At 38.3% G+C, this 12,427-nt stretch overlaps 1 protein-coding gene across 12 annotated transcripts in view; it reads right to left on the bottom strand.

Moving 5' to 3' along the window:
* The window catches only part of KIF16B (kinesin family member 16B), a 135,038-nt gene that overhangs the window by 98,171 nt on the left and 24,440 nt on the right, over positions 1–12,427 (bottom strand). For all 12 annotated transcript variants that reach the window (XR_003535865.1, XR_003535866.1, XM_027693312.1 and 9 more), the window contains exons 5-11: positions 10,023–10,120; positions 9,405–9,514; positions 8,650–8,792; positions 7,630–7,798; positions 7,339–7,470; positions 4,092–4,267; positions 2,146–2,211 (exon numbers count right to left, since the gene is read on the bottom strand). Coding sequence is in view for 10 of the 12 variants with exons in the window: in XM_027693312.1 (XP_027549113.1) it covers positions 2,146–2,211; positions 4,092–4,267; positions 7,339–7,470; positions 7,630–7,798; positions 8,650–8,792; positions 9,405–9,514; positions 10,023–10,120 (894 nt within the window). In the remaining 2 variants the exon portion in view is untranslated. The remainder of the gene's footprint in view (positions 1–2,145; positions 2,212–4,091; positions 4,268–7,338; positions 7,471–7,629; positions 7,799–8,649; positions 8,793–9,404; positions 9,515–10,022; positions 10,121–12,427) is intronic.

Below are 12,427 nucleotides of genomic sequence, written 5' to 3'. Positions count from 1 at the left end.
ACTGGGCCCAAAACTGAGCCCCGGGGAACACCACTGATGACTGGTTGCCAAATATATTTAACTCCATTCACCATAACTCCAGCAAACAGTGCACCCATCCAAGCCCTGAGCAGACAGTTCCTCCACAGAATCAAAGGCTTTACTAAAGTCCAAGTAAACAATATCCACAGCCTTTCCCTCATCCACTAGGCAGGTTACCCTGGCATAGAAGGAAATGAGTTTGGTCGAGCAGGACCTCCTTTCTTAAACCCTCCTGACTGGGCCTGATTCTCCTGGTTGTTCTGTACACACTGAGTGATGGCACTCAAGATGACCTGCTCCGTGATCTTCCCCAGAACTGAGGTCAGGCCAACAGAATGGTTAGGATTTGTCCTTCCTTTCCTACTCATCCCGTTGTCCACCTCGTAAGTTAACTTTCATATAAAACCACTGCAGAAAAAAAGAAATCTTCAATCCAGTTGCTCCAAACATCTCCACATTTGCCACCTGCCTACTTTGGTCAGTGTCTTTGCAGGTCAACTGCAAACTAATCCATGAGAACTAGAGAAACTTCACTCATCTCTACCTGTATCTGAAGATTTCAACAAAGACAAATAAGCACAGCTTTCAACACACCATTATCATTCATAGTGCTGCTAATTGGAATGCTAAAATAGAATAAATTTGATAAGATTAAAGAAAAACATGAAGATCTACCATAGGTCTATTTGCCATATCAGAACAATTTGTATTGCTCAGAAACATTTCATTTTTAATTTCATTTAAAAAATGAAACATTTTTCAATTAAACAATTTGAAATCATTTTTGTATAAGGAAAATCAACTCATTAAAGAAAGTCACCATATACTAGTCAGATAATTTAAATATGGTGATAAAGTCTTTAGATCTGTATAAACAAATTAATTACTGCAGTCATTCAATTATGAAAAGCCATAACTACTGCAATATCCACTAAGAATTTTCAGTAATTATGTCTATTGTAATTATCATGAATAGTAATCACATAACCTTTTAATGAGGCTGACAAAAGATAATAAAATATGCTCGATATACTTCCCACACAGAGAGGCCAACATTTCTGAGCAAGACAAGCTGTGATTACTGTCAGAGCATGAATAACATACTCTAATTAGCATACAGTCAGCAGTTTATATTCCTCAGCTAATCTTAGATAAAAGCTTTTCACTTGTACTCAAAAAGAAAACTAAGGATATAAATAAGACGGGATTCCCAAAGCAAGACAGTCATTCTCTAACTCCAAAGGTCCAAGTAGCACCACTGTAAACCTTACCATTTAAACCAGCTAAGAAGCCCCTATTTTTTAAAGGCATGATATCTACACTTGATTGGTATCTTCATATTCAGAATTAAATCTTTGCTGCCATGTAGCTGAATAATTCCAAGTATCTCCCTCCTGCCTATTCCACAATCTGACCAATACTACTTTTTTTAAAACCAGTTTGCAGTAGCTTTAAATGAGAGCACCATTATATCTATATTCTTTTGGACACTATGAGTTATCTAAACTTTTGGGAACTTTTTCCAGTCTCTACACTTGACTGTATTACTGAAATAATTCAGTGTGAAGCACACTTTTAAGTGCACCTAGATCTCAAACCTTCTTTAAAAAAGACGTCTAATTAGACACTAAACATATTTGTACATACCGGACTTAAATACTGAAATTTTCTAAAAACCCACAACAGAAGTTATTAATTACTTGAAAGCATAGAAGAGTTGACTATTTTCCCCACAAATCTTTACTAGTTTTTCTACACACTGAATATTTTGTAACTTGCTACTTATTACTGTGATTTAGTGGCTTTTCCCTCTCTAGTCTATCTACAAACATACTTGTTCAGTAAGACAAGTTGGCCTGGGAAAAAAATCTTTTCATGAAATAGAACTGTTATATAAATATCAAAGACATACTTTGTTCTTAGATATAATGTTATCTTAGTAGGATAACAAAATTACAAGTTCACACACTTTTTTTTTTTAAAGCATCAAGACAATGCTGTTTGATGGGACAAAACATAGTTGTGCATAAAAAGAATCCTGAAAATTAACAACACTCCTACATCCAGACTGTCAGCTTTTATTTTTTTTTTGTTTAAAAACTGTTTTATGAAATTATAACTTACCCTTGCTTCATTCTGCTGAAGCTTTTCTTCCATACTTAAAGCTGTCGGAGAATCCAAGAGTGCAATCTAAAATTGGAAAAAGTAAACATCAAGTCAAAAAGAAAGAAGAATAACAATTTCTGGGGGAATCAAGTGAAATGTAATTGTTCAACTTTTTTTGATTCTTTAGCATAAAATCTTTTAAACTTTAATATACTTCATTTTACCTTGAAATACTGTAAACAGAATAATCAAAATCTTGTCAAAGCAGATATTTTAAATACAAATTAGTTTGAGAGTACTATTTTCACTCACTGTGTACACACATGGTCACACACATGCAGACACTGAAACCAGACACATGTTTATAACATGTAAGTCCTGACACATCTTTCTTTATATTTGTTAAACATGAAAATTTATTATGCATGAAAAGTTAACCATTTTGCTGTAATATGTATGTATATTGCTTATCTTTAGTAACCATATGTTAATGTAATTGGTCTTAAAAGAGGGAAAACTACCGTACAACACACACACCCAAGCAGCACTCATTGTTATATGATCTTCTACACTGAATTCAGCACTATATTTTGGTAATCAGTATCTTCAGGTCTACAGAAGCATTTGCAATATAGCATTCTGAGAATACAAAGGAAAACCACAAAAGAAATTATGCAGAGATTTATATTCTACTGAGCATACATAACACACCACCTGCTGTTTTATCAACCATCACAAATTCAATTAAGTTAAGCAAGTTCTCTGTTGTCTCCCACACAGCCATCTATCGCATCCTACCACTGAACCAGATTTATTTTGTGATATCCACTGTTTTACAGCTTGAAACTTGGTCAAAGCATCAGATCTTCAAAGGGGTCCATGTTACATCTACTTTGCTAACTCTAAATCAAACCATAATTTCAAAATAAATTAACTTTCCTCTCCTAAAAATATGGGAGAAACATAAGTATAATCAAGTAATTGAGCTCCATCAAGAATTTTCTAATCGTTTATAACAAAGCAGAGCTCTTTGCTTCAGTCATCTACAATACCTATTTCTGATTCCAACTGTGGTCCCATCCCATTCTTCAGCAAATGTTTTATAGCACAAAATCCAGCTGAGATATTAGCCTTTATTACAAAAAGTCCATGCTGAACTAACATTTCACATTGCACAGCCCTCTAAAATAGAATTAGATAATTCTAGAAATAAATCTGAATTTCAGATACTTCCAAATTGTATTTGCTCAAGTATGAAATCTAGCAGTCCTGAGTGACATTATGTAGAAGAGACAATCAGCCTGAGCCAACTGCATATTCCTTATTGTTAAGCTTGGTTTCACCATCCTGGGAACACAGGAGAAACTAAACCTAACTGAGCCTGTGCAGCAAATGTTTATAGCAGTTTATACTGACAGAGCAAAAAAAGATAATCATGCAAAAGGGAAGCACAGAATGATTTGTGTTTTCTTACACTATTTTTACCTATTTAGCATGTTATGTGCCTTCTAATGGACTTTGCAACCAAACACAAATAAAATGTATTGTTCAAACCCATCCATACTCCTACATTTTTATATTTATGCATCTTAAAACCTTCTACTTATTTTAAGATACTACATCAAGTACCTCTTCAGTTCATCAAGTTAGACCCAGGAAACATGTCCCAGCTCAGTCTCCTTATGCTGTGGTGACTACCTCTTCCATAGCACACTGCAATCAAGCTCTGATTATATCAAGAGAAACCTAAAAGTTTTTGGATGACAATTCTTCCCCCTTATGTTAAAAGAGGTAATCTGCTGGCCATATGGAAACTGATTCAATCAGGAAAATAATATTCATTCATAGCCTCATGGAGCTTGTTTACTCAAATCAATATAATGAAAGATAATTATCCCATTACATTCTAGAAATAGATGTTATAACTCAAGGAAAATTACACATAAATTCCAAGTAAAGCTAACCTGATTCCCCTGAGCAAGCAGGGCTTTTAATCGGGCTATTTCAGCTCTCAGCTCACGGATCAGTTTGACGTTGGGATCCTCATTAATAGTAGGCTTGTTGATGATGTTTTTGGCTCTATTTGCATAGCGAAGTGTACTTAAAGTTTCACCGTAATTGACATCAGCAGGTGAAATAGCTGAGGAGATGAAATCAGAAACAGTTTATCCAGCACCATATGTTTCACTTACTAAAGTTAGTTTATATTTTAAAAGTCAGATAAACTTAATGTGGATGAAGAGACAGGAATAGATGATTAACCAGTATGGCTACAATCTGTTCCAACTCTGCACCCAACTCCACTTCTTTCATAACTCTGCTTATAAGTAAATACTGTATGAGAATAGTGTGTTAGAATAATCAGGTCTAACAATCAAGTGTTGCAAAGAAATCTTGCTGTCAATCTATTGAACATTTCTCTGGTAAGCATAAATGTCCTATATGAATACTTCACAGGCTTTTCTCTTTTTTACAATACCAATGCGAAAAATGTTGAGTATTTTAAAAGTACCGATATAATCATTGAGTGGAAAAGACATTTCATGTAAAACACAGTGAGTGCAGTTCTTTTAAAGGGAAATTAAAAAGATAATTAAACATAAATAAACAGAAAACAGACATGAAAACCAAAACAAGAGCTTCTATAATTTACAAACCTCACTGTTCTGCTGAGCCGCACACATCTGGCAGCACACAGAACTGTTAACTATCTGATGCATCAAGAGAAACCAATACAATTTTTAGAAACAACCTAACCAGCAAAAACAAAGGACTTTAAATGAAAATGCAAATGCTATCCTTCCCTTAATTTTCCTAAAAATATATAGGGTATTCCCAATTAAAAAGATAATGACTGCATCCAAATAGATGAGCAAAAGCACAGAAGCAAACACCATCCAGAAATTATGAGGGACCAGAAATCTTAATGATCAAACTGAACAAGAGACTCAGAGAATCAGGCAATGAAAACATCCGAAAAAATATCCGAAAAAATAATCAAGTAACTAAAATATTCTGTCCTTTCTCATTTTCTCAACAGTAATAAATATTCTTTTTGTCACAGAGACTCCCTGAATTATGGGAAATGCACCTGGAAACAGACTACACTTCCCCTAGCTCACACTATCACTTCCCTGCTTTATCTGCTGTCTCTTCTCCACTACTCAATTATTCTCTTTCTGGAAGGATGTTACAATACGTTATAGAAATACGACAAATCAGAAACTGATGTATTTTTATAACAGCCTTTTCTACAGTTTGAAATTATCTTCCTGCATGTTTTTGTGCTTAGTTACAGAAAAGGCAGGCCAAACTTATCCAGACAGCTTGTCAGGCTCTGTTAGGCAATTCAGCCACGTTACCAGTAGAGTTACTGCTGGATAAAAGATCAACCATCAGGGCTCTGCCTCGCAGAGGCATCACTAATAGATGGGGAAGTAGCTGAAAAAGAAGCTGGGCACTGTAATCATTAGTACAGGCACTGAAAGCTCACTGTGTTTCTAAAACTTCTCTTCCCAATCCCTCTGTCAAAAAAAAAAAAGTTACTCAACCATGTAACTGCAAAAAAAGCATCAAGAAGAAAGTTGCCAGCACAGCATTACTAAAACAGCCAGAAAGGCAAAGCTGAGTCTGGTCCAGATCTTCTCTTGGCACTACTACGATTAGCCTGAGGAAAAGAAGTGGCATGGATTCCAAAAACATCCCCAAAGTCATGCAACAAGGAACAGCTATCCAGAGAATTTGACTGTAGCAAAGTGACTGAAGAAACAGAATTTGATGTGATGCATTTTATTCCCTCATTTCTGCTCTCCTACCATTCCCCAAAAGAGGACTGCATCAGTTGAGACCATGTTTCACTTGAGCAGGAAAGAGCGAGAGAAGTTTCAGAGCTGCTCTTCTCTTCACATCCAAGGGGACCAGGACAAGCTTGGCAAGGGGTCCCACGGGAACCTAATGACGTAAAAGTCCAAGTGCAAGGTGCTGCACCTGGGTCAGGGCAATCCCAGACATGAGTACAGACTGGGAGAAGACCTCATTGGGAGGAGCCCTGTGGAGAAGGACTTGGGGATTTCTTTTTGGTGGATGAAAAGCTGGACATGAGCTGGCATTCTGTGCTTGCCACCCAGAAAGCCAACTGCATCCTGGGCTGCATCAAAACCAGTGTGGACAGCAGGTCCAGGGAGAGGTCCCTCTACGCTGCCCTTGTGAGACCACATCTGCAGTGCTGCACCCAGATCTGGGGTCCTCAGCACAAGATGTTGACCTGTTGGACTGGGTGCAGATGAGGGCCATGAAGTTGATCAGAAGGATGGAGCACCTCTGTTATGGAGACAGGCTGAGAGAGCTGGGGTTGTTCAGCCTGGAGAAGAGAAGGCTCCAGACAGATTCCACTGCAACCTTTCAGTACTTAAAGGGGGCTTATAAAAAAGGGGGAGAGCGACTTCTTACACAAGCAGGTAGTGACAGGACAAGGAGGAACACCAAAGGAGGTTGCCCCGAGAAGCTGTGGATGCCCCATCCTGGAAGTGTTCAATGGCAGGTTGGTTGAGGCTCTAGGCATCCTGGTCTAGTGGAAAGTGTCCCTGCCCATGGCAGGAGGGGTGGAACTAGACTATCTTTAAGATCTATTCCAACACAAACCATTCTGTGATTCCACAATCTCCAACATCCAACAACCTCTCTTGTCCTTAAACATCCTCCTGGCTTCACTTGGGGGTTTGGGGAATGGAATTCCCATTCCAATTTGTTGACAAACCTGCAATACACACGCCATAGGTAGGGTTTTAAACCAAAGGATCCTTACAGAGCATCCTACAGGTAAAAAGGAGAAGTTTGCAAGATGACTGATCACAAATAACTAAATTTAGACAAAAAGTTAAAACACTGTGTGCATTCAGTAAAGTAAATAAAAATGACAGTCTTCCCCACAGAATGTCAAAAGAGAACAGGTTGTTTCTGCTACTAATGCAACAAAAAGCAACACAGTTTGGAATAGCAAACTGATTCACAAATTAGAACTGAATGGATGCACAAAGCCTTACTTACACTCTAATGACAGAGTGTTACCAGAAAGCTCAGAAAAAAAGAAACCATTAATATGTGCAAACAATGTTCTGCCTTAACAAAACATCTGGAATCTAAATATTTATAGCCACTCCTATTAAGGACAAACTGTTTATAATGCAAAAAAAGTAATTTAAAAACACTTACTGGCAATCATTATAGTTTTAGAGTTTCCTCCTAGGCTATCTTTCAACAGCCAAGTCAACACAGAGTCCCTGTAAGGCACAAATACTTGTTTCTTCTTTGAAAGTGGATTTGTTGCATCCTGAGATAAATCAGCTGTGATGTGGAGGTAGAAAAAAAAAAGCAATTATGTATTTTTATTCATTTTCAAAACCAGTGTGTGTTAGGCCACTATTTGTGTAAGTAAATAAACAGAAAGGTATTTAATGACTAAAAAAACCTCATGACAGACAAGCACAAAAACTGGAGACTCACCTAAGGCAGAAATTACGTTTCCCAGAGTAACTAGAGATTTGTTAATATTCCCTCCTTCCTTTAATCTAACTCCTGTGGCACCAGTGGCATCTGCTCTCTCACTTCCAGCAAGATCTACCAAATGAATCTTGCTAACAGTTTCACAAGGCATTTCAGAATCAAATTGAGCCTACAGAAAAAACAAACAAACAAAGTATTTTAAGCTACGAAATGCTGCAATTTTACTAAATCCAATTAAGTGGCCTTTTTCATGACACAACTGAATTTAACTTATTTACAATAGCAGAGCTTCAGAAGACGGGTCTATTAGAGGTGCCAGAGAAAGGCATTTGATAATGAATTGCTGTATAACTTCCATATTATTTCTTTAAATTGTAATATTTGCAACTTTCTAGCCACTTACAGACAAGCAGTGACACTGAGTTGGAATTTACATGATGCACACTGAACATGTGCTGCATTCATTTCATTAAGCTTGTAACATTTATATTCATATTTAGCTTTCAACAAGTTACAGCATGAACAGACATTTACACTCCATTTCTTCTCCACCTCCAAGTGACAATTGCAATTTTATGTTTTTAACTGAGGCTTCCTCCCAATTTTTTGTCTCATTTCAGACAAATCAACTCAGATTGCCCTGTTTCAAACGTCCTTCTACTTTCGCAGTACAACAATAGAACAAAACCTTTTGCTGCCTGCCTCTCATCCTCTTCTGAAAGCTTTGCAATAAGCAACTCATCATTAGTGAACAGAGGGTGCATGGGAGTGTGTGTGTGTGTGTGTGTGTGTGTGTTTTTGGATGGAGACATGCAAAGTTCTGACAGGAGAGGGAACCACTTCTATGCTGCCTTCTCTGCATCCAGCAGGTTATCCGTGGACTGTCTAAAAAGCACACCCAAAAACAATATGAAGAGCAGGAGTCATTGAAAAGGAATTTACTACATATAAACAAAAAGATCACTATGCTCTGAGGAAATGTGTCAAATCTCTCCAGGGAGTTTCGTTTTGTTTTGTTACCTGAGTGAAGTTGATTGTGAAAATGGCATGAGACCTGCTACTGACATCATTCATTCCAGTTGCAGCCGTTGTCCTATTTATATTTCCTGCTTCCATTAGTTCCTCTACATCAGTATAATTTTGCACTAAATGCTTAGACAAGTCTAAAGAAAAGCAGAGTGTTACAGTATGCTCATACATGCACTTGATTTTACTTTACAAAAGGATTCAAATTACCCTCACTACTGCAAAGTATTGCTGCAATTAGTGTTTATTGTGAAATTTGTTTGTCACTTAAGGAAAGAAATGAGGCCTTATGTGAACAGCGGACAACTCACACATTTACAGTAAATAAGAAAAAATATGCAATCTTACTAAATTATTTAGTACAATAACATAAGCATAATCCCACAAGAGACATGAACCTTCCCTGGTAGAGAACAGAATAAGACAATTAGATCCTAATAGGTTCCTAAACATTTAATATTTATAAATTATAGTCAACAAACTATTAAAACCAATTGCATCTCTTAACACTATTTTAAAATGTTATAAATTTATAGGTAAAAAAAATACATAATAATATTAGAATTGGGAAAGCAAGTAGAGATGCAAAATGAGAGGCTATTCCTTTCATGCTTTTTACCAAAGCAAAGCACTGTATTGATCATCATTTATATTTTAAAAGATAAAATACCCTATGCAATTAGACAATACACTTTAGAATATATGAAGGTAATAAAATATCCAGTGTAGAACACTGAAAGTGTTTTTACCCTCAACGTATGGCCCTTCTTTTGGATGTTCTCGTATTCGTAAATTATTAGTTTTCGATGACTTCCTTCTAAGAAGATCTCTCACACGTTCATTATAAATTTCCAGATAGCTGAAAGAGAAAGAATAAAAAGCCACTGATTGATTCAAAAGTCTTTAAAAAAGGAAACTCATGTGAACACTGTGTTTGAAGGCAAGATGCTTGGAGAAAGAAAATAGATCCAATGTTGGCTTAAGATAGAAATGACTACAACTTATTATACCATATGGAAAAAAGACAAAAAAGCAAGAAGTAAGTAGAAAGGAAGCAGACATCAGCAAGATCAAGATCTCCTAATGTCAGCCTGAAATAAAGGGTAAAAACAAGGAAGATGCTGTCCAGTAGCAAAGGCATTTTCATTGTCATTTAAATGAAGCAAAACGCTCAGCTCTTGGGTTGAAGTTACAAGTGCTGTGCATTTGGACTATGACTGCCAACAAAAATCAATTATAGGACTGAGGCCAAGCGTAGAAAGTTATTTTTGAAGAACACACACTTTTCTCAGAGATAAAGTGAAACAGGGTGGTTGTAACTGAAATAAGTTTGATAACCTGGGAACTGTTAACACGCCAAGACCTACCTGACTTCTGTTCGAAAGGATGCCTCATTCCGCTTTGTTTTTTCACTTATTTTGCTGAACAATCCTTCACAAATTCGAGGTATCAAACCTGCATCACCCTGCAACAACAACCATTCTTATTTCCAAGGTCATATATGCATGCACAATATATTTTTGAAAAGTAAAACCCAAGGTCACTAGTTGAGAGTCTCAGCATCCAGAAAAAGGGGGAAAATCAAAACTTTTCAGCAAATACTCTCTTGCCTTTTATTTAATTGCAGTCAGTTTGCCACTTTAACACTTGTGTGTGCAGAATGTATACACTAGCTCCATTTCTTTGCTGTTGCAATATATTTTGTCCCTCTCATTCAGTTTGAATAATCCAAAACCAGCTTAAGGCAGAAACTGGCTCCTCATAGCAACACATGGACTGCCTTATCTCACTAGTATCTTAATCTAACTGCTTCTCTGTGGACTTGGCAACACCTGCTGAGAACAGAACAAGAGTCATACACATGAGCCATTCTCATTCAACACCCCCATCCCCAGCTCACAGTCCTTCCTGTCTTGAAAGACGTAGCAGATCCTCTGGATAAATTAGCACACAACAACAAAATTTAACCTACATTCACTGTATCCCACAATGCTGCTAAATTAAATCTGATATTTAACTCCTGAATGTTTGACTCTGCAGTTCAAGAGGGGTTTTTTATCCATGAAGTGCTCGGTTGGTTTAATAAAGCAATCTGAAAAAACCTATTTCTTCTCACAGCTCCCTACAGACTGTCGTTTACTAGCAGGGCTGCAACTATCCACTTCAACTAACACAGCAGCAGCAGGATGTCAGCTTCTTGGTTAAGCTGGCACTGGAGAATCCAGCCTCCTCCCAGTGAGGTTGCTGCTCCACCACTGATGTCAAACACGTCAGACTGCAGGCAGCAGCTACCACTGAGACACCCAGAGACTTAGCATGGAGCTCTCCTCTTCCCATTGCTCCAGGGAGTGCCGTTTCCAGCCAAACAGTAAGCCACAAGGCTTTTCCCCAGCAGCAGAGAGGAGCAGCAGAGGGCCATGCAGCTCTGGTCTCATCTGACAAGGGGCCCCATGCTCCCAGCTGCCCCATTCCTACCAAGTCTGATGAGGCAGATGACCAACTACCTGCTGAGCACACCTCCTCCCCAATGCTTCAGGACGGCCGCAGCTACTCCTTCAGAGCCATGGCTCCCAGGAATAAAGGGAGAGGACATATACATACAGATGAGCTTTGGGCTCAGAGCTCCAGGCTCAGAAGTAGCTTACAAAACAGTCTGTCAGATACAATTTGCCTGCAGTCTAAAAATGCGTAAGAGATCTGATGTGATGGACTAATTCTAATTCTATTCACTGCTGAGGCAAGAAATGCTCTTGTCCCTTGAGTCAGGGGCCTTGTAATTAAGCAGGAGACAAATTAGGACAAACCAGACCAAACATCCAATGTGAACACAGCCCAGGCACTCCAGGCACCTAAGAATTTGCCTGGTGGGATTCTACAGGTAACTGGCAGCAGGACAACACAAAGCCAGTGGACTCTCCTGCACCAGTCTCTGACAGGGCGAGTGTTCCTTGGGCAAAGATTTCTCTTCTACTTGGACCTCCACATAAAATCCAACCCTTTTTGCCAAAGCTCGCTCCAGTCTGCTCCCACACCAGTCCCTCTGTCCTCATTCTCTGTCCCAGCAAACATCTTCCAGGTGCCATCTCTGAGCTCCTCTTCCTCTTTCCTTTGCCCAGATATAATTCTCAATTATCATTCAGTCACTTCTTTTTTTAATCATACTCTACCACTCCATTTTGCCCTTTTCCAACTTCTTCCTCCTTTAATCAGAGCCTCGCTGTCCTTCTCAAACCAGGCTTCATTCTTTTAAATAATAATGTATTCTCTCCTCCTCTCATACCTAGCTGTTCAGATGACAGCACCTTGGGTTAAAATAAAAAAACCAACGCCTAGATAAAGGGAGAAACTTGCAGAATAATCAGGCTTTTCTTTTGAGACAGTTGCCTTTGGCAACAGAGAAGCAGCCTTTCCCAATACGTATCTATTATCAATCTCTACTTCCAGGTAAAGTTTCAGGGGTCGGTGTTGGAAATTCCCACATATGTTTTATTTTAATTCTTTTTAAGCACAGGAAGAGGAAAAAGACTTTTCTTTCATCTCATGCTTGGAAACACCTGAATAGTTTTAATTAATGGCCCATCTTCGCGAACGAAGATTTGGGGAAAGGTCTTTTACCTTTCCAGCCTGCGCAATGGATTTTTTTAGGTGAGACACAGCCTGCGCTGAACTGAGCCCACCCTTTAATCCTAAGGTTCATCTGCCGGGGCCAAGCAAGCTTGGACAATGGCAGTGAGGTCCTCAGGACGTAGGTTTGTTTAGAGTGTCCTTCTCA

The sequence above is a fragment of the Neopelma chrysocephalum genome, unplaced genomic scaffold (assembly GCF_003984885.1).
Source record: "Neopelma chrysocephalum unplaced genomic scaffold, ASM398488v2 Primary Assembly neopelma1_91, whole genome shotgun sequence".
Classification (NCBI taxonomy): Eukaryota; Metazoa; Chordata; class Aves; order Passeriformes; family Pipridae; genus Neopelma; species Neopelma chrysocephalum.
This window is presented reverse-complemented; position numbering and strand designations above follow the sequence as displayed.